This window comes from Meriones unguiculatus (genome assembly GCF_030254825.1).
Source record: "Meriones unguiculatus strain TT.TT164.6M chromosome X unlocalized genomic scaffold, Bangor_MerUng_6.1 ChrX_unordered_Scaffold_30, whole genome shotgun sequence".
NCBI lineage: Eukaryota > Metazoa > Chordata > Mammalia > Rodentia > Muridae > Meriones > Meriones unguiculatus.
In genome coordinates, this window is record NW_026843706.1 from 6,579,898 (window position 1) to 6,600,089 (window position 20,192).

The following is a 20,192-nucleotide window of genomic DNA, read 5'->3' on the forward strand; positions in this document are numbered from 1 at the left end:
AAAATATTCAATCCCCATTGTGAAAGGCAAAGAGGATAGACATCAGAAGAGGAAGAAAACAGGAAACAAGTTAAAAACCTCCCACAGAGGACTTCTGAAAGGCTCTGCATTGCAGAATATCAAAGCAGATGTTCAGACTTATGGCCAAACTTTGGGCGGAATGCAGGGAATCTTATGAAAGAAGTGGGAAATAATATCAGGAGAGGACAGGAAGTCCACAAGGAGAACAACAAAGTCAAACATTTGAACACAGGGGTCTTTTCTGAGACTCATACTCCAACCAAGTACCATACATGGAGATAACCTACAACCACTGCACAGATGTAGCCCATTGCAGTTCAGTGTCCAAGTGGGTTCCATACTAATGGGAACAAGGACTGTTTCTGACAATAACTGATTGGCCTGCTCTTTGATCACCTCTCCCTGAGAGGGAAACAGCCTTACCAGGCCACAGAGGAAGACAATGCAACCACTCCTGATGAGACCTAACAGACTAGGATCAGAAGGAAGAAAAAGTAACCCTCCCTTACCAGTGGACTTGGGAAGGGGCATGCGTGAAGAAGGTAGAGGAGGGAAGGGTTTGGGAGGGGAGGAGAAAGGGAACTAGAGAGGGATACAAAGTAAATAAAGTGTAATTAAAAATAATAATAATAAAAATTTTAAAAAAATGTTAAATCTAAAGAATTCCTGACACATACCATCCAAGAAATCCAAGACAACATGAAAAGACAAAACGTAAGAATAATAGGAATAGAGGAGAAAGAAGATTCCCATCTCTAAGGCCCAGAAAATATTTTTAACAAAAACACGGAAGAAAACTTCCCTGACTTTAAGGATAGGCTTGTAAGAATACAAGAGGTCTAGAGAACACCCAATAAATTAGACCAGAAAAGGAAATCCTCCCACCACATAATTATCAAAACAGTAAGTATATAGAACAAAGAAAAATACTAAAAGCTCCAAGGGGAAAAAGCCAAGTAACATATAATGGCAAACCCATTAAAATCACACCTGAATTCTCAACAGAGACTATGAAAGTCAGAAGGGCCTAGACAGATCTCATGCAGACCCTAAGAGAACACAGATGTCAGCCCAAGATACTATACCTAGCAAAACTCTCAGTCATTATATTTGGAGAAAACAAGATAACCAACACCAACAACAACAACAAAAAAAATAAACAAAACCTACCCACAAATCCAGCATTACAGAAGATACTAGATGGAAAAATACAACCCAGGAAAGCTATCTACATTCAGGAAAACACAGGAAATAAATAAAGTCACTACAGCAAAACTAAAAGTAGTGAAGCACACAAGCACACTACCACAGCCAACAGCAAAATTAAAGACTCCAACAGCTACTGGTCATTAATCCCCCTCAACATCAATGGACTCAACTCTCCAATAAAAAAAAAAAAAACACAGACTAACAGAATGGATATGTAAACAAGATCCAACAATCTGTTGCATACAAGTAACACACCTAAGTCACAAAGATAGACATTACCTGAGATTAAAGTGCTGGAAGATGGTTTTCCAAGCAAATGAACCCAAGAAAAAAGCAAGGGTAGCTATTGTAACATCTAAAAAGATAGATTTTCAACAAAATTAATCAAAGGAGATGGTGAAGGTCATTTCATACTCATCAAAGGAAAATTCTACCAAGACAACATCACAATTCTGAGCATCTATGTCCCAAATACAAGAGCAACTATATTTGTAAAACAAACATTAATATAACTGAAACCACACAGAGATATCCACACATTAATAGTGGGAGACTTCAACAACCCACCCTCAACAAAAGACAGGTCAAGAAAACAGAAAGTAAGCAAAGAAACAGTAATTCTGACTGAGATCATGAATCAATTGGACCTAACAGACATATACAGAAACTTTCACCCAAACACAAAGGAATTTACCTTTTTCTCGGCACCTCCATGCAACCTTCTCCAAAATAGACCATATAGCTGGTTGCAAAGCAAGCCTCAACAGATACAAGAGTATTGACATAATCCCTTATATCTGGCCACCATGGACTAAGGCTGGACCTCAACAACAGAAATAGCAAAAACCTACACACACTTGGAAACGGAACAACTAGTTACTCAATGACAGTTGGGTCAGGGGAGAAATAAAGAAAAATATCAAAGACTCCCTAGAATTCAATGAAAATGAAGTCACAACATGCCCATACTGATGGGACACAATGAAAGCAGTGTTAAGAGGAAAGTTCATAGCACTAAGTGCCTCCAAGAAGAAATTTGAAACATCTCATACAAGCAACTTAAAGGCTTCTGGAAAGCCCCAGAAAGAAAGGAAGCAGACATACCAAAGAGGAGTAGATGGCTGGACATAATCAAACACAGGGATGAAATCAATGAATTAGAAACAAATAAAACAATTCAAAGAATAATGAAACTAAGAGCTGGTTCTTTGAAAAAATCAACAAGATAGACAAACCCTTAGCCAAGCTAACCAAAAGGCAGAGAGACACCATCCAAATCAACAAAATCAGAAACAAAAAGGGGAACATAACAATAGACACTGAGGAAATCCAAACAATCATTAGTTCTTACTACAAAAGCCTATATGCCATGAAATTTAAAAATCTAAATGAAATGGGAATTTTCTTGATTGATTCCAATTGCCAAAGCTGAATCAAGAACAGGTAAATCAATTATATAGTCCTATATACCCCAAGGCAATAGAGGGTGCCATCAAAAGTCTCCCATACAAAAAAAGCCCAGGGCCAGATGGTTTCAGTGCAGAATTCTACCATACCTTCAAAGAAGTGCAAACACCAATACTCTTCAAACTATTCTACAAACTAGAAACAGAAGGATCATTACCAAACTCATTCTATGAAGCCACAGTCACCTCAATACTTAAACCTCACAAAAAACAAAGAAAGAAAGAGAGTTTGAGGCCAATCTCTCTTATGAACATTGATGAAAAAATACTCAATAAAATACTGTCAAACTGAATCTGAAAACACATAAAAGATATCATTCACTATGACCAAGTAGGCTTCATCCCAGGTATACAAAGTTGGTTCAATGTACCTAAATCCATCAATGTAATACGCCATATAAACAAACTGAAAGAAAAAGTCCATGTGATAATCTCCTTAGATTCTGAAAAAACATTTGATAAAATCCAACATTCATTTATGTTTAAAGTCCAGGAGAGATCAGGGAATACAAGGCACTTACCTAAACATAGTAAAGGGAATATAAAGCAAGCCTGTAGCCAACATCAAAGTAAATGGAGAGAAACTTAAATCAATCTCACTGAAATCAGAGACAAGACAAGGCTACCCAGTTTCTCTGTATCTCTTTAACATAGTACTTGAAGTCCTTGATAGAGCAATGAGACACTTAAAGGAGACCAAGGGGATTCAATTCGGAAAGAAGGAGGTTGACGCATCCCTATTTGCAGATGATGTAATAATATACATGAGTGACCCCAAAAATTCTACCAGGCAACCCCTACAGAGAATAAACACATGCAGCCAATTGGTTGGATACAAAATCAACTCAAAACAAACAAACAAACAAATAACAAAACAACAAAACAATAGCCCTTCTGTATACAAAAAACAAATGCGTTGAGAAAGTAATTAGGGAAACAAAACCATTCCAAATAGCCAACCACAAAGGAAGTAAAGTACCTTGGTGTAACTCTAACTAAGCAAGTCAAAGATTTGTATGAAAAAAGCTTTCAGTCTCTGAAGAAAGAAATAGAAGAACATATCAGAAAATAGAAAGATCTCCCATGTTCATGGCTTTGCAGGATTAACATATTAAAAATGGCCATCTTATCAGAAGCAATCTACATATTCAATGCAATTCCCAACAAAATACAAACACAATTCTTTACAGACGTTGAAAGAAAAATTCTCAACTTCTTATGGAATAACAAATAACCAGGAATTGCTAAAACAATCCTCTACAATAATAGATCTTCTGGAGGTATCTCCATGACTTATCTCAAACTTTACTATCCAGCAACAGTAATAAAACATGCATGGTACTGGCATAGAAACAGAATGGTGGATCAATGGAATCGAATAGAAGACCCGGAAATAAACCCATAAACTTATAGACACCTGATTTTTGACAAAGATGTAAAATCATACAATGGATAAAAGATACCCTATTCAACAAATTGTGTTGGTCTAACTGGATATCTACAATTAGAAAAATGCAAATAGATCTATACTTATCACCCTGCACAAAACTAAAATCCAAGTGGATCAAAGACCTCAATATAAAAATGGACACACTAACCCTTTTAGAAGAAAAATTGAGGAAGAGCCTAGAACTCATTGGTACAGGAGACAACTTCCTGAAAAGAACACCAACTGTGCAGGCTCTAAGATCAACAATCAATAAAAGGGAACTCAAGACTCTGAAAATCTTCTGTAATGCAAAGGACAGTGTAGTCCAAAGGAAACGACAGCCTACAGACTGGGAAAGGATTTTCACCAGCCCTGTATCTGACAGAAAGCTAATATCCAGAATAAAGAACTTAAGAAGTTAAACAAAAACAAATCAAGTAACCCAATTTAAAAATGGGATACAGAACCAAACAGAGAATTTTTAATAAAGGAGTATCAAATGGCAGAGAAACACTTAAATAAATGCTCAACACCCTTAGTCATCAGGGAAATGCAAATCAAAATGACCCTGAGATTTCACCTTACACCCGTTAAAATGGCTGAGATAAAAAACTCAAGTGAGAACACATTCTGGAGAGGATGTGGAGAAAGGGGAACACTCTTCTATTGCTGTTGGGAATGTAAACTTGTAAAATCACTTTGAAAATCAATCTGATGCTTCCTCAAACAATTAGGAATATTGCTACCTGAAGATCCAGCTATACCACTCCTAGGTATATATCCAAAGGATGCTGAAACGTACAATGAGGATTTTTGCTCAACCATGTTCATAGAAGCTTTATTCACAATAGCCAGAACCTGGAAACAACCCAGATGTCCTTAAAGTGAGGAACGGATATAGAAATTGTGATACATTTACACAATGGAACACTACTCAGCAATTAAAAACAAGGAAATCATGATATTTGCAGGTAAATTGTGGAATCTAGAAAAGACACTCTTGAGTGAGTCATCCCAGAACCAGAATGACAAACATGGTATATACTCACTTATAAGTGGATATTTGACATACAATATAGGACAATCATACTAAAATCTTGATACCTAAGGAAGCTCATCAAGAAGAACCCAGGGTAAGATGCTCAATCTTCATTCAGAAAGGCAAATGGGATGGACATTGGAAGAGAGAGAAAGCAAGGAAGAGGACAAAAGCCTATCACAGAGGGCATCTGAAAAACTCAACCCAGCAGGGTATCAAAACATATGCCAAGACTCATAGCCAAATTTTGGGCAGAGTGCAAGGAATCTTATGAAAGAAGGGGGAGATAGAAAGATTGGGAGGGGACAGGAGCTCTTCAAGGAGAGCAGTAGAACAATATATATATATATATATATATATATATATATATATATGTGTGTGTGTACAGGGGTCTTTTGTGTGTCTGATATTCCAAACAAGGACCATGCATCCAGAAAACCTAGAAACCCTGCACAGATGTTGTCCATGGCAGCACAGTGTCCAAGAGGATTCACTTGGACCATCTCTGACATGGACTCAGTGGCTGGCTCTTTGATCACCTCCACCTGAAGGTGAAGCAGTCCTACCAGTCCACAGAGGAAGAGAATGAAGCCAGTCCTGATGAGGCCTGATAGATTAGGGTCATTTGGAATTGGAGGAGGACCTCCCCTATCATTGGTCTGGGGGAGGGGCATAGGAGAAGCAGAGAGAATGTGGGATTGGGAGGGGATGTGGGAGGGGATACAGCTGGGATACAAAGGGAATAAACTGTAATTAATACAAATAAAGTAAAAATTTAAAAAGATTAAAACTACTATGAACATAAAAAAAATCTCTGAAATTAATCCAAAATCATTTCAAAAATATCATCCACCATGATAAAGTAGGCTTCATTCCAGTGATGCAAGGATGGTTCAACATAGAAAAATCTGTCAGTGTAATCTATCACATAAACAAACTGAGAGGAAAAAAAAATACATGGTCATCTCATTCAATGATGAAAATGCCTTTTACAAAATCCAATATACTTTCATAATAAAAGTCTTGGAGAGATTAGGGATGGAAAGAACATACCTAAACATAACATAGGATATTTTACAGCAAGCCAACATAGTGTACAGCTGATTATTTTCATCCTGGCCTTCACCTGGAGACAGGGATAGACAGGGATAGACAGAACATTTTGGCATGTTCATTTTCTTTGGTTTGAGACAGTAGGCAGAATGTTTTACCAAGTTCCCTTCCTTTCTTTGTATGAGGATCACACAGACACATGGTCGAGGTAAACAAGTTTGAATTCTTGGTGAACTTCATTGTATCAAGGTGCTTTGCTCTGACTATAAAAAGGAATTGTGTCCTGTTTTCTCCTACATCCAATGTCCATCCCATTTATCTTTCTAAGTGAGAATTGATCATCTTACCCCAGGTTCTCTTTCTTATTTATCTTCTTTAGGTGTATAGATTTCAGTATGTTTATCATATCTTATAGGTCTATATAAGTGAGTATATACCGTGTGTGTCTTTCTCCTTCCAGGATACCTCTTCTCAGAATGATCTTTTCTAGGTCCCACCATTTGCCTGCAAATTTCATTTCCTTAATTGCTGAGTAGTATTCCATTGTGTTAATGTACCATAATTTCTGTATCCATTCCTCTATTGATGGACATCTGGGTTATTTTCAGGTTCTGGCTATTACAAATAAGGCTGCTATAAACATGGTTGAGCAAATGTCCTTGTGTACTTGAGCATCTTTTGGATATATGCCTAGGAGTGGTACAGGATATGAGCCTACCACAGTGGGACTCTGAAAGACTCTACCTAGCAGTCTACCAAAGCAGATACTGAGACCCATAACTAAACTTTTGGCAGGGTGCAGGGAATCATATGAAAGTAATGGGAGTTAGTATGACCTGGAAAGGACAGGAGCTCCACAAGGACCAAATATATCTGGGTACAGGGGTCTTTTATGAGACTGTTTCTCCAACCAAGGACCATGTATGGATATAACGTAGAACCCCTTCTCGGATGTAGCCTGTGGTAGCTCAGTATCCAAGTGAGTTCCCTAATAAGGAGAATAGGGACTATTTCTGACATGAACTCAATGGCTGGTTCTTTAACTTCCCCTCCACACCTGAGGAAGGAGCAGCCACGGAGGAGGACTTTGCAACCGGTCCTGAAGATACCTGTAAACCAGGGTCAATTGAAATGGGAGGCGGTCCTCCTCTATCAGTGGACTTGGAAAGGCGCAAGGAGGAGATGAGGGAGGGAGGGTGGCATTGGGAGGGAATGATACAGCTGGGATACAATCTTAATAAACTGTAACTAATATTAAAAAATAAATAATAATAAAAAAATTAATTAAAAAAAGGAATTGTGAAATAAACTGGGAGACTAGTTTCTACTAACAGCCCTCTCAATCAGATCCTATGTATTGTGTGTTGCTTTTTAAATTCCCTTTCAGTCCTCATTCCCCACTCAAGAACTGCCAGCGATTCTGCTAGCGGTTTCCTGTATTTTGGCACCCCAACATGGACTTGAGATACGGAGAAGCAGTGAAGGACACCCCGGTTGTTGTCTAGCTCTGATCATAAAGTAAAAAGGGCATGGTGAGTAAAATTCAAGAGTAAAAATGGGACAAGACAGTAGCCTCATGTTTTTGTATGGATTTAATTACAAATAGCCTGTATATGTGGCTTGGGACTGAAAAAGTGAAACTTGAGGGTAGAGAGAAAGAGGAAAGAAATATGGAAGATTTCAGGACAAAATGAGATAAAACCATCATCTCCTCCAAAAGAGTTATATGTCCCTCCTAATGATAAATTCTTTGTTAGAAGTGAGATTTTGAGAAAACTTAGATCTTGATGAGGTTGCAGAGTTAGAGGAAGAACAAGATAGGCAGAAAAGAGAAGATATAACTGAGTTTTATGATTTTCCAATTACAGAGCAACCTGATGGACTGGACAATATGGTGGGAGTCCATGTTCTTATATCTTTTAAACAATTAAAAGAAAGAGAATGTTTGACAGAGAATATTTGTCATTTATTATGGAAGTCAAAATTTGCTGAGCAATGTCAAGCTACAGCTAAAAATCACTCACGCTAGAGAGAGAGAGAGAGAGAGAGAGAGAGAAAGGCAACTTCTTGGTTTTTACAGTAAGAAAGGTAATGGTTAATTCTGCTACAATACTTATGTGGTCATAAAAATTGAATTCAACAAATAGCAAGGTGTTTTGTCTGTTTGTTGTGAATGCATAAGTTTACCATGTTTAATATGTCTTGGTTATAGATTATTGGTTATTGGTATGTTTAAAATCTGTGACATAAAGTTAACATACATAAAATCTAGGGTTGGAACCATTCTAAACAGCAAATTGACATTACTCATATCCCAGAATTTAGGAAGCTAAAATATGTTCACACACCAATTGATACTTTTTCAGGATTTATCATGGCAACTGTATTGGCAGGAGATGCCACCAAACATATTGTAAGTCACTGCTTAAACTGTTTTGATACAGTTGGTATTCCTTCCATTATAAAGAATGATAATGGTACTGAATATATTAGTCAAGCTTTTCAGCATTTTGTGTGAAAATGGATATAAGTCATAAAACAGCTATTCAATATAATCCTCAAGGTCAAGAAATCGTGGACATGCTCATGATCCAATTACAAAAAAATAAAAAGAGACAGTCATATCCCCAAATCTTAACCATGCTTTATTTTAAATTTTTTGAATGTGGGTATATAAGGACCTTCTGTAGTTGATGGAGTGTGGCCCCCTACTACCAAAGATTATTATGCCCAAGTGATATGGAATGATCCAATTACTGGAATATGGCTGGGCCCCTACCCTGTATTAATATGGTGAAGAAGACATGTTTGTGTTTTTTTCTACACAACACAGAAGGAGCCCAATGGATTCCAGAAAGTTTCATGCTACATTTGAAAATGTTTCCAGGAAGGAGGATGTTCCTGCTGCTGACCATTGTGAATTCTATCCTGAGGGTAAATGGAGAATTGTATCGGGCTTATTTTCCCCACCCACCTTTGTTTCATTCTGCTCTGGGGAAAAGATATTGTGCAGAACAAACTGTTTCAATACAATGTGACTGGATTTGATTGGTTTGGTAATCAGGAAAATTCTCCACAAAATCAGGAAGAATGTAAAAGAAGACTGCCTATGGGACTTTGGTTGAATTCTGGTTTTCAGCAGACCTACATTTGGAAGCTTGCCATGCTTTGTTGTTTAGAAATATTAACATATTTTTAAATTTTTTTTACACTTTATTCATTTTGTATCCCCTCATAAGCCTCTCCCTCCTCCCCTCCCGATCCCCCCTCCCCCCTTCTTCATGCATCCCCCTCCTCAAGTCCACTGATAAGTGAGGTCCTCCTCTCCTTCCATCTGATCTTAGTCTATCAGATCACATCCAGAGTGGCTGCATTGTCATCTTCTGTGGCCTGGTGAGACTGCTTTCCCCTCAGGGAGAGGTGATCAAAAAGCAAGCCTTTTTATACGAGATTCAAACTTTAATGTTTCTTGCCATCTATGTATACTAACAAACTGTATTTCTAAGCTTTCAAATGGACATCAGATTCTGGTTGCTCAACATCCTTTTGTATGGTTCCTATAAATGTTTCTCAGGTTTAGTATTCTGATAAGAGCTCATCTTTTAAGTCACTTTTATGAAATGTTACAGGACTTGGCTTATTACTCTTTATAGGAGCATGTCTCCTACCAGTGATAATTAAAACCTTCATCAAGGCATTTTATAATGTTAAAGCTGATCTGCATAAGATTAAACTCCAGTGTCTCTACCCTAGCAGAGTCTGGTACTCAAAGATGAGGAAGATCTCTCTGAAGAATATTCAACTTAAGACAGGGCATGAATGATGGAATTCATGTACCAATGACAGGTAAGAATTTCTTTTTCAAGAGAGACAACCTAAGACAGGCATAATCTTCTGCTCCATAGCTCTTAAGTTATGGTCAATTTTGAAAATATAAAAAAAGGGAGACCTGTGTAGAGCCGCTTATTTTCACCCTGGCCTTCACCTGGAGACAGGGATAAGCAGGATGTTTTGCCAAGTTTACTTCCTTTTGTTTGTGTGAGGATCATACAGACAGGTGGTCGAGGTAAGCAAGTTTGAGTTCTCCATGAACTTCATTGTATCATCATGCTTTGTTCTGACTATAAAAAGGGACTGTGGAATAAACTGGGGCAACTAGTTTCTATTTGTAGCCCTCTCAAACAGATTACATGTGTAATGAGCTGCTTTTTAAACATTTTCTTTCACTCTTCACTCTTCACTCAAGAACTGTTCAACACTATTGTTGGGCTCCAGAACAACAGCTATCATCAAATTAAATTGAAAGAAAGTTAAAGTAATTCCACTAAAATCACAGACAAGATAAGACTGTCCACTCTCTCCATATATATTTAATATCATAAAGTCTATACACAGGAACACACACACACACACACAAACACAAATGATAATAATACCTTCCCTCAATGTTTTAGCTAGAGCAATAAGACAACTGAAAGATATCAAAGAGATTCAAGTTGGAAAGGAAGAAGTCAAAGTATCATTATTTGCATATGGTAATAAGTGTCCCAACCAGTTCTACCAGGGAAATCGTACAGTTGAGAAACACCTTTAGTGAAATGGTTAGATCCAAGATTAACTAAAAATGAATGAATGAATAAATAAATAAATAAATAAATAGGAACTGTATCCCTCCTATAAACAAATGACAAATGATCTGAGAGAAAAAATTAGTAAACAACGCCCTTCACAATAACAAGAAATATTTTAAAATATCCTGAGATGACTGTAACCAAACAATTGAAAATATGACAAAAGCTTCAAGTTTGAAAAGAAGAAATTTAAGAAGATATCAGAAGATAGATATATATCCCATACTCATGGATCAGTAAGCTTAACATAGTAAAAATGGCCATTCTACCAAAACAATCTACAGTTGCAATGCAATCACCATCAAAATTCCAATACAGCTAACTAAAATACTTGAAAGGACAATACTAAACTTCATATGAAAAATGAAAAAACCCGGATATCTATAAAATAATTCTTTACAACAAAAAAAAAATATCTGGAGGTATAACCATCCTGGTTTCAAGTTGTACTACAGAGATATAGTAATAAAAACAGGTTACTCAATGGAATCAAATTGAATTCCCAGACATATAATCATATACCTATAGAGACCTGATTTTTTATAAAGAAGCCAGAAATACACAATGAAAAAAGGAAAGTGTCTTCAACAAATGATGCTGGTCTAATTGGTTATCAGACTGTAGAATAATGTAAATACATCCATATCTATCACACTGCACAAAACTCATGTCCATGTAGATCAAAGACCTCAACATGAATGCAGATACATTGAACCTGAAAGAAGAGAAATTTGGAATAGCCTTGAGTGCATTCACACAGGAGAGAACTTCTTGAACAGAATACCAATAGCTCATGCTATAACATCAACAATTAATAAGTGGGACCTCATGAAACTGAAAATCTTTTTTAGGCAAAAGACACCATTAGTAGGACAAAATGGCAGCCTACATCTGAGAGACAAGCTAATATCCAAAATATAAGGAGAACTTAAGAAACTAGATATCACCAAAAAACAATACCATTAAAAATGGGGTGCAGACCTAAGCAGTGATTTTTTTAATGAAGGAATCTTAAATGGCTAGGGAATAGAGAAATGTTCAACATCCTTAGTAATCAGGGAAATATAAATCAAAGACTTGAAGATTCAGTCTTATACCTATCAGAATGGCTAAGATCAAAAACACAAGTGAGAGCTCATTCTGGCAATGATGTGAAGCAAAGGGAACATTCTTTCATTGCCAGTGAGAGTGCAAGCTTATAATAGTAGTATGGAAATCAGTATGAAGATTCCTCAGAATATTGGGAATTAATTAATCTACCTCAAGACCCATCTATACCATTCTTGGACATATACCCAAAGGACTTTCCATCCTATCACAAAGAAAATTAGTCAGCTATGTTCATAGCAACTTTATTCATAATAGCCAGAAGCTGGCAACAACCTATAGGACCCTGAACCAAAGAACATATGAAGAAAATGTGGTATGTTTACACAATGGGCTATTTCTCAGCTATTAGAAAAACACAATGAAAATTTCAGGGAAATAGATAAAAGTAGAAAAACTCATTCCAATTGGGAAAGAACCAAATACGACTGGCAAAAACTAAAACAAAAAAAAAGTAAATAAAACTATTACTAATTATATTTTCCTGTACTCATAGATGGGTGCCTAGCCCAATTTTCATCATAGAGGCATCAACCAGCAAGTGAGTGGAGAAGATACAGAGACCCATAACCAAACACTTGGCAAAGCCCAGAGAACCCTGAAGAAGAGGGGGAGGAAGGATTCTAGGAGCCAGAGGAGTCTAGGACACCAGACAGACCCAGACTAAATACCAAATAATCAGGACTCATGAAGACTCACAGAGACTGAAGCAACAATTACAGACCCTGTAGGGTTTGAGCTAGGTCCTCTGCATATATGTTTGCATAGCCTGGTGTTCTTGTGGCAAATTTCACATAAATGAACTTAGATCGTATTCACTTCCCAGACCTTCCAGATCTACTTTCAACCTTGTGTCTTTCCTCAAAACCAAAGAAGAATGTGAACAGAAAAGACAAAAGAAAATACCAAGTAAAATTTGCATTGCCCATATACTCAACAAAGACTGGTCTAACTCCCAGTGCCCAGCCCCTTAAAGAAGACTGAATCATTCCGTACTTCATTTCCAACTCCTACTAAAATTCATCAACTATGAAGAACTACACTTCATCATCCCTATTACAATATTCAAGAGCTATCTTCAATGGCTTCTAGATTGTTTTTTAGAGGAGAGTTGTGGGGTGGTGAAGAGAGGCTGTCACAGAAGCCTTCTATGTCTCTCATTCTCGACAGTGAGTCGGCAGTCATTGATACCACTGCAAATGAAACTTCCTTGAACTTTACAATCAGCAGTAGCATGGATCTTGGACTTTCATTTTTGTGTGTTACAACAAGGCCCACAGACATCAACATGGCTTCAGGTGGTACCACAGACAATGGGCATCCCCATAGCTTTTGGTGGTAACATGGGCCATAGACATGAAGACTAATCCTAACTGCAGCAGAACAATGGACAACATGGACCCTGGCAGCAACACAGACCATAGACGTCAACATGACCTCAGGAAGTAGGCCAAACATATCAACATAACTCCTGGTTGCAGCATGACAGTATGACCTCAACATGTCTTCAGGTAGCAGCACATATGACAGATATCCAAATGGCCTTCGGATATAACATGGGCTTCAGACAGCCACATGACCTTCAACTGCATGCAGCAAGACCAAGGATTCCAACATGGAGCTCAGTTGCAACATAAACCACTTGACATCTGCATATCCTCAGGTAGTAGCACAGTCTGCCTCTGGAAGAGCCATGATGATGTCCATTGAGCTTTTTGTGCCCATAGGCTGGGTTGATATCTGTGGTCCATGTTACCAGCAGAGGCCATGGGAACATTTATGGTCTGTGCTGCCACTTAAACCCATATTGATTTATGTTGTATTTGTAGCGCCTGGCTGTTTGGATGTCCATGGTCTATGCTCCTGTTAGAGGTCATGTGAATGTCCATGGTCTGTGGTACCACAGAAGGCTGTGTTGGTATCTCTGACTCTTTTGCCTGTGTTTCAAGCCTTTTCCTCCTACTAGGTGTCCTTGTCTAGCCTTGTTATGAGAGTTTGTGCCTAGTCTTATTCTAACTTTTTATGTCATGTTCAATCGATATCCCTGTGAAGCCTACTCTTTTTTGAAGGGAAATGGAGGAAGAGTGGATTTAGGGGAGATGAAGGGGAACACTAGGGAGGAATGGAGGTATGAGAAATTGTGCTCTGGATGTAATGATTGTAAGGAATAAAAACAATAAACAACAAAATGCTATTAAGAGTCACTCTCAGGTAATGAGGGTCTACATTACACCTTAGGATAGTGGGGGTGAAAAGACCGAGGGCTTGCAGAGAGGAGAGAAACCTTGGGCAGGGACATCTCTGTGAACAAATTGGTGAATTAAGATAGGGTAGGCTCCTGGACGAATATGAGGGTGACTCTACATGAGATTCTTAGCAGTAGGTGACATGGAAACTGAAGAGACCACTCTCTAACTAGACACAACTCCTAGTGGAAGGAAGGGAACAACAACTCACCTGCAAAAACTCTGACCCCAACCTTACCTTGCCTGGAAGATGTGCAGGGACAAAAATAAAGCAGGGATTGAAGGAATGTTCAACCAATGCCTGACCCAACCCCATGCAAGGCTGTCAGTCCTTGGTACTATTAATGATATTCTGCTCTGCTTGCAGACAACAACCTAGCATAGCTGTCCTCTGAGTGGGTCCATCCAGCAGCTGATGGAAACAGATGCAGAGACCCACAGTCAAACACTGGGTGGAGCACAGGGAGTTTTGTGGAAGAGTGTCGAGAAGGCCAACCAACCAGGGCTCAAAGGGTCTTGTGGAGACCGAAGCACCAACTAAGGATCATATATGGACTGGACTTAGGCCTCCTACACAGATGTAGCTAATTGGCAGCTCAATCCTCATACAAGTTTGCTAGTAAGGGGAATGGAGGCTGACCCTGACATAGACTCTGTGGCCTGCTTTTGATCACTTTCCCCTGTCTCGGCTACCTCAACAGGTCACAGGGAAAAAGTAGAGGGTAGGTAGGGGAAGTTCCCCTTCTCTGAGGAGTAGGAGAAGGGGGAAATAGGAAATAGGGAGAAAGGGGGGGGGGGTCTGGGAGAAAATGAGGGAGGGAGAGGGGAGGGAGCTATGACCAGGATGTAAAGTGAATAAATAAATAAAAACTAACTAAATAAGTATGTAAGGAAATAATAAATAGTAAGTAAGTAAATAAATAAATGAATAAATAAATTATAAACGAAAGTTGAAAAAAAAAAGTCACTCTTAGACAAGACAAGCTGCAAAGAAGAAACACCAGGCCAACTTACCGAGGTGCACAGAAAGGACATTCTAATTGCTGAGCTGCCTGCAGGATCTGAAATGCTCCCCAGATTTCCAAGTTTTGTGAGCTGTCAACCTTGGTGGGATAGACTTTGGTGATGCAGCTCTCTTTGTGTAATTTCTGCTTCTGCAAGTAATACCTCACTCTTATTCCTGTAAGTAACCCCAATAAAACACATTGGTTCACCAAGTTAGACTTTAGTGATGTCTGTATTTTGGTCTGTCATGGGTCCATATTTGGGGTGACTAGAGATGTATATTTCATCTCTCCAGGAAAATTTTTGTTACACAACAGCATCACGATATAGCTAGATGCATATGGGGAACCAGTGGCAGAATATGGTGATTTAAATGAAAACTGTTCCCTCAATGATCCAAGTATTTGAATGCTTGACCCATGGTTAGTGGCACTATTGGGAAGGTTATGGAATCTTTAAAAGTAAAGCCTTGCTCAAGAAAGAACACAACTGAGGGTTGGCTTTGAGATTTTGTAGATGTCCCTTAATTCCAATTTTCTGTCCTCTTTTCTTTTATCTCTCCTTCCCATATGTGGATAAAGATGTGATTACCAGCTTTCTTCTCTAGCAATCTGCTACCGTGCTTTCCCTACCACTTATGCGTTTTTCCTCTTGGAGCCATAAGACAAAAGGAACGATTTCTTCCATGAGATGATTTTTTTAAATATATTTCTTTTTATGTGTGGATATTTTGTCTTTATGAATGTCTGTGTAATACATGCATGAAGTGATTGTTCAAGTCAGAAGAGGGCAACATGTCTCATGGAAATGAAGTTATACATGTTTCTTAGCTGCAATTAGGGTAACTGGGAATTAAACTCAGTCTTATGGAATTGTTCCTAACTGCTGAACAGTCTCTATAGCCTCCATAAATTGATTTTTTCCTGTATTTTATCACCACAAAAAGTCAATGATATGCCTTTTTATTTTATGGTATGGCACCTCACAGTTAAGAGAATATTTGAACCTCAGAAAAGATTCTGTCCTTACACTTTTGAGCAATGTTGAATCTATTAAAGACTGTGGGGTGTTTTACAATTAGTCTGAATGCATTTTGTGATTTTGTATGAGATAATGGATCACAATGACTTAAAACTTATATGCTTGGGCAGTAAGTAGGTAAAGGGTTAATTAGTGATAGTTAATAATTAACAGCAGACAAATTTCATGGTGTATTTTTGAGGCAGTTTATAGACTGCAATAATTGACATTGGAAGACTTACCTTGAACATATGTGATACTGTACCATTGGCTGACCTCCTATACTAAATAAAAAAAAAAGAAAGAAAGTGAACGGAGTATCAGAATTCATCTAGTTGTATAATGTGTCAGGATGCTTTAGACTCCTCTAATCACTGAATAGTCTACTCCTATACCTTTCCTACCAGAATGGAATGTAATCTCTTCATTCTGTAGGACAAAATTAAAATTTCCTTTGTTGTTTTTGTTAGTTTGTTTCAGCAACCAGAAAGAAATATGTATATCCTAGTATGTGCTTACTACTCTAGGGAAAAGGACAAAGTTTAATTAATGAATTATCAAATAAATTTCACAATCTGGATATTTGAAATACCCTGTTTTGTCCTCTGGAGATCCTAGAGGAAACACATTAGGAATAGTACTGTATTGATACCGATACTTGGTATTTCTTATCTAAAAAGAAGTACATTAGTAACAGCTTCTTTAGGATCCAGCTTTTTATTTCTGAAAATATGCACCAAACTGTCCTGAATGTTGTTTCCCTAGTATTATTTGTAATGGTGAAGTTCTGCTAAATCTTCACAGAAATGTTGAAAATTCTCACTTCTTTTTTAAAACTGTAATATTGACTTTGTCTTCCATGCAAACAAAAGACACTTCAATAAAGCCCTTCAATTTGTGAAAAGAATGGCATTGCTAGACCCTCCTTTTTTGAAAGTAGGCTTTGCAATAAAACCTTATAGTTGCTTCTCATATAAAGAACTTAGTAAAAATTGCATTTCTTTATTAAATTATTTCCTTCTTCCAAACCGTGCTGCTTAAAGTAAGATGTTCTTGATAAGAAGTTATCAGTCAGTTGTTATTTATTTTATATTATGCATCTATCTTATGGGAGATTTTTTCAATATAAAATCGAGACCTCTTATTCATATTTGCTCCTTATTTTACCATATCTAAAAGTCTATGTGAGAAATATTTTTAATTAGATTTTTTCAGTTTGTGGTATTTATAGAATTTTATTGAACTAGAAGTTGAGGGCCTCATATGATTTTATAAACTAAGATTAGGTCTTTTTTGGGGGGGTTCTTCATCTTCAACTTCATTTTCATTATTATCATGAGGGTCATTGTCACTGTCGTAATCATCATCATCTGAGTAATCTACTAAAGCGACCTTGCTGCTATGGTGTGACCAACTCATTCTATTAGCAGAAGCACCAGAATGAGATGAAGAACATTCAGAGGCTTCCGGTGATTTTCTGTTTAGGCTATCTATTTCATTTTCATTTGCCTCTTCAATTTCCCTAAACATGTCATAATGACTTGGTAGAATAGCTGCTGCTGCTTCTGCTTCTGCTTCTTCTTCTTCTTCTTCTTCTTCTTCTTCTTCTTCTTCTTCTTCTTCTTCTTCTTCTTCTTCTTCTTCTTCTTCTTCTTCTTCTTCTTCTGTGTTTTCCCCAGAAGTACATATTTCTTCCTTGATTTTTACCTCCATAACTTTGATACGTCTGCAATATATTTTCTTGTATATAATAGTATGTAAATTCCTTTTTGTTTTATTTTCTCTCTCCTTCTCCTCTTCATATTGAGTTTTCAACCCTTTAAACGTCTGGACATAATCAATTGATTCAAAAGCCATAAAAAATTTTTCCACAATGTTTGCAATAAGAGGCTTTATGTTTTCCTCTCTTATAAATTCAAATAGCTCAATAATAGCTGAATTTAACATATTGTATCGAGTTCCATTACGCATAAAAGCATTTACAACTTGTTCAAACAGATTTTTCTTAATTATATAAAGATTGTAAATTTCGTCTTTAAGGCCAATCATCTTTCTCATAAACCGGACAGTACACAAAATCAGAAAAGTGTGCTTTGAATTCATTAGCATCAATATTCTGCTGAGCAAATTGTTGCTTAAAATGTAATTTTTAATGTATATTGAGTGGTGTTGTATACAAAAGGTGAGTAGTTCTAAAACTACTCCAAACAATTGTGCATTTTCATAATTATCAGGACAGATGTTGGTCCTATTATTGTCACTATCTTTTTGTACTGTGGTAGACAAAATTGGTGCTAACAGATTACTCATGCAATGTGTATAGAAAAAATTCAGAAATTCCCTTCTTTCATATCCATTAGATGTCAAACACATATTTTCTGTATCAAGAAGAACACGAAGAACTGATGTCAAACTGATGCCACGAGAAAGTTCAGGATCAGGATCACAAATTATTTGTTCAATCATTATATTAATGATAAGGTCTTTATCATCTCTAATGTCCCAAGCTTCTTCCATTGCATATACTCGGATTAGGCGTGGATTATATTCTACTAGGTAAGTAAATATATCTAGAGCAGTTGCTTTTATTTGGTAATCATGCATGTGTATTGAGACTTTCAGAGCACTCATGATGCCTAACTTTATCAGTATTTTCAGTAATGCATCTTTCTTTTGAGATTGCAGTGTCTTAGCAAATGTACAAAATTCCTTGAAGAATAATAATAATTCACACCTTCTCTCATCACCTAGAGTTTTGTCTTTTAACTGAGCAAAAACTTCCAACAAAAAAAATTCATCTTCCTGCAGCATGCTAATTATTTCAATTTTGTTGAAATAAATAAAAGCTTTAAGATCAGAAAGAATATTCTGTTCAAATATGGATGGTGTAGGCAGTAGAATGTCATGTATGTATTGTATTCTGTAAGTCTGGTGTATTTTTTGCCTAAGTTTGGAGTGGGTTGTTGGTATAATGTCCTTGAATTTTGCATCTTGAGTCAAAAATTCCCTGTGACGTTTTGGCTGATCCAAACCAGGATCATATTCAAGGCATCCTACCACATCCATGATAAGTTCATCAGAAAACATGATCTTAAACAAACGTGAATTGTTGAGATATAGGATTTCTTTAATGATGTTATGCAAATGGTGTAAGCCTTGCATATTCTTCTGTTTTTCACAAGTTTTGAACAGCTGTAGCAATTTTTTAATATAATTTTCGTTTTCCAAGATCAGGGCCAGCCTTTCTTTGTGGCTTGGTGCCTCACGAATAAAAGCAAATAAATCTGCAATGTTCTCAAGCATACTGATCTCACAGTTTGGAATCTCAGCCAGATTCCAGATCTGTGGCATATCTTCAAAACTTTCTAAATCATAGGTAAGCTCTTGTGTAATTTCTACATTCGGATCTTTACCTTGAACTTGGCAAATATCCTCCCAGATCTCTTTACAACCATTTGGTTCTTGGAAATGAATTGCCATACCATGGTTCTTAGCTTCGGACCAAATGATTAAATCCCCTTGTTGTTTTTGATAGGATACATCAGGATATATCTTGCGCTCCATGATCAGTGAGCCATCTAATTCTGAGTGAACAAGCAGGCATACGCCCTGGAGCCGTTCGATGTATTTGGATGAAATTTGTCCTGAGCCTATGTCTTCCCACTGCTCATCCTCCATCATGACATAGACTTTTACACTATGAAGTTTGTCTTCCATGTTGATCTCTGGCCTACTAGGCCACTTCGTTGTGCAGACCTCGGCTTTTAGTACTCTGGCTAGAGGTAGCTATCGCTACCTCGGCCAGGAACGTTGCCAAGGTCGCAATTCTGAAAAATCATAAGAGAACACATTACTGGGGATTAAAATAATGGCATAGGTTAAGAGAAGGCTATGTTCATTACCGAGTATTAGAGAAGAAGGCCCTAATAAGTTTCAATTCTCCCTTACTGAACTGTTGGCAACAAA

General features: G+C 37.3%; 1 protein-coding gene across 1 annotated transcript; it reads right to left on the minus strand.

Annotated features, from left to right (window-relative positions):
- Window positions 1-17,495: 17,495 nt before the first annotated feature.
- LOC110543037 (protein PPP4R3C-like) lies at window positions 17,496-19,961 on the minus strand. The gene has a single exon (XM_060376767.1). The coding sequence runs from the start codon at window positions 19,941-19,943 to the stop codon at window positions 17,496-17,498; it is 2,448 nt and encodes an 815-aa protein (XP_060232750.1). The 5' UTR covers window positions 19,944-19,961.
- Between the last annotated feature and the right edge of the window lie 231 nt (window positions 19,962-20,192).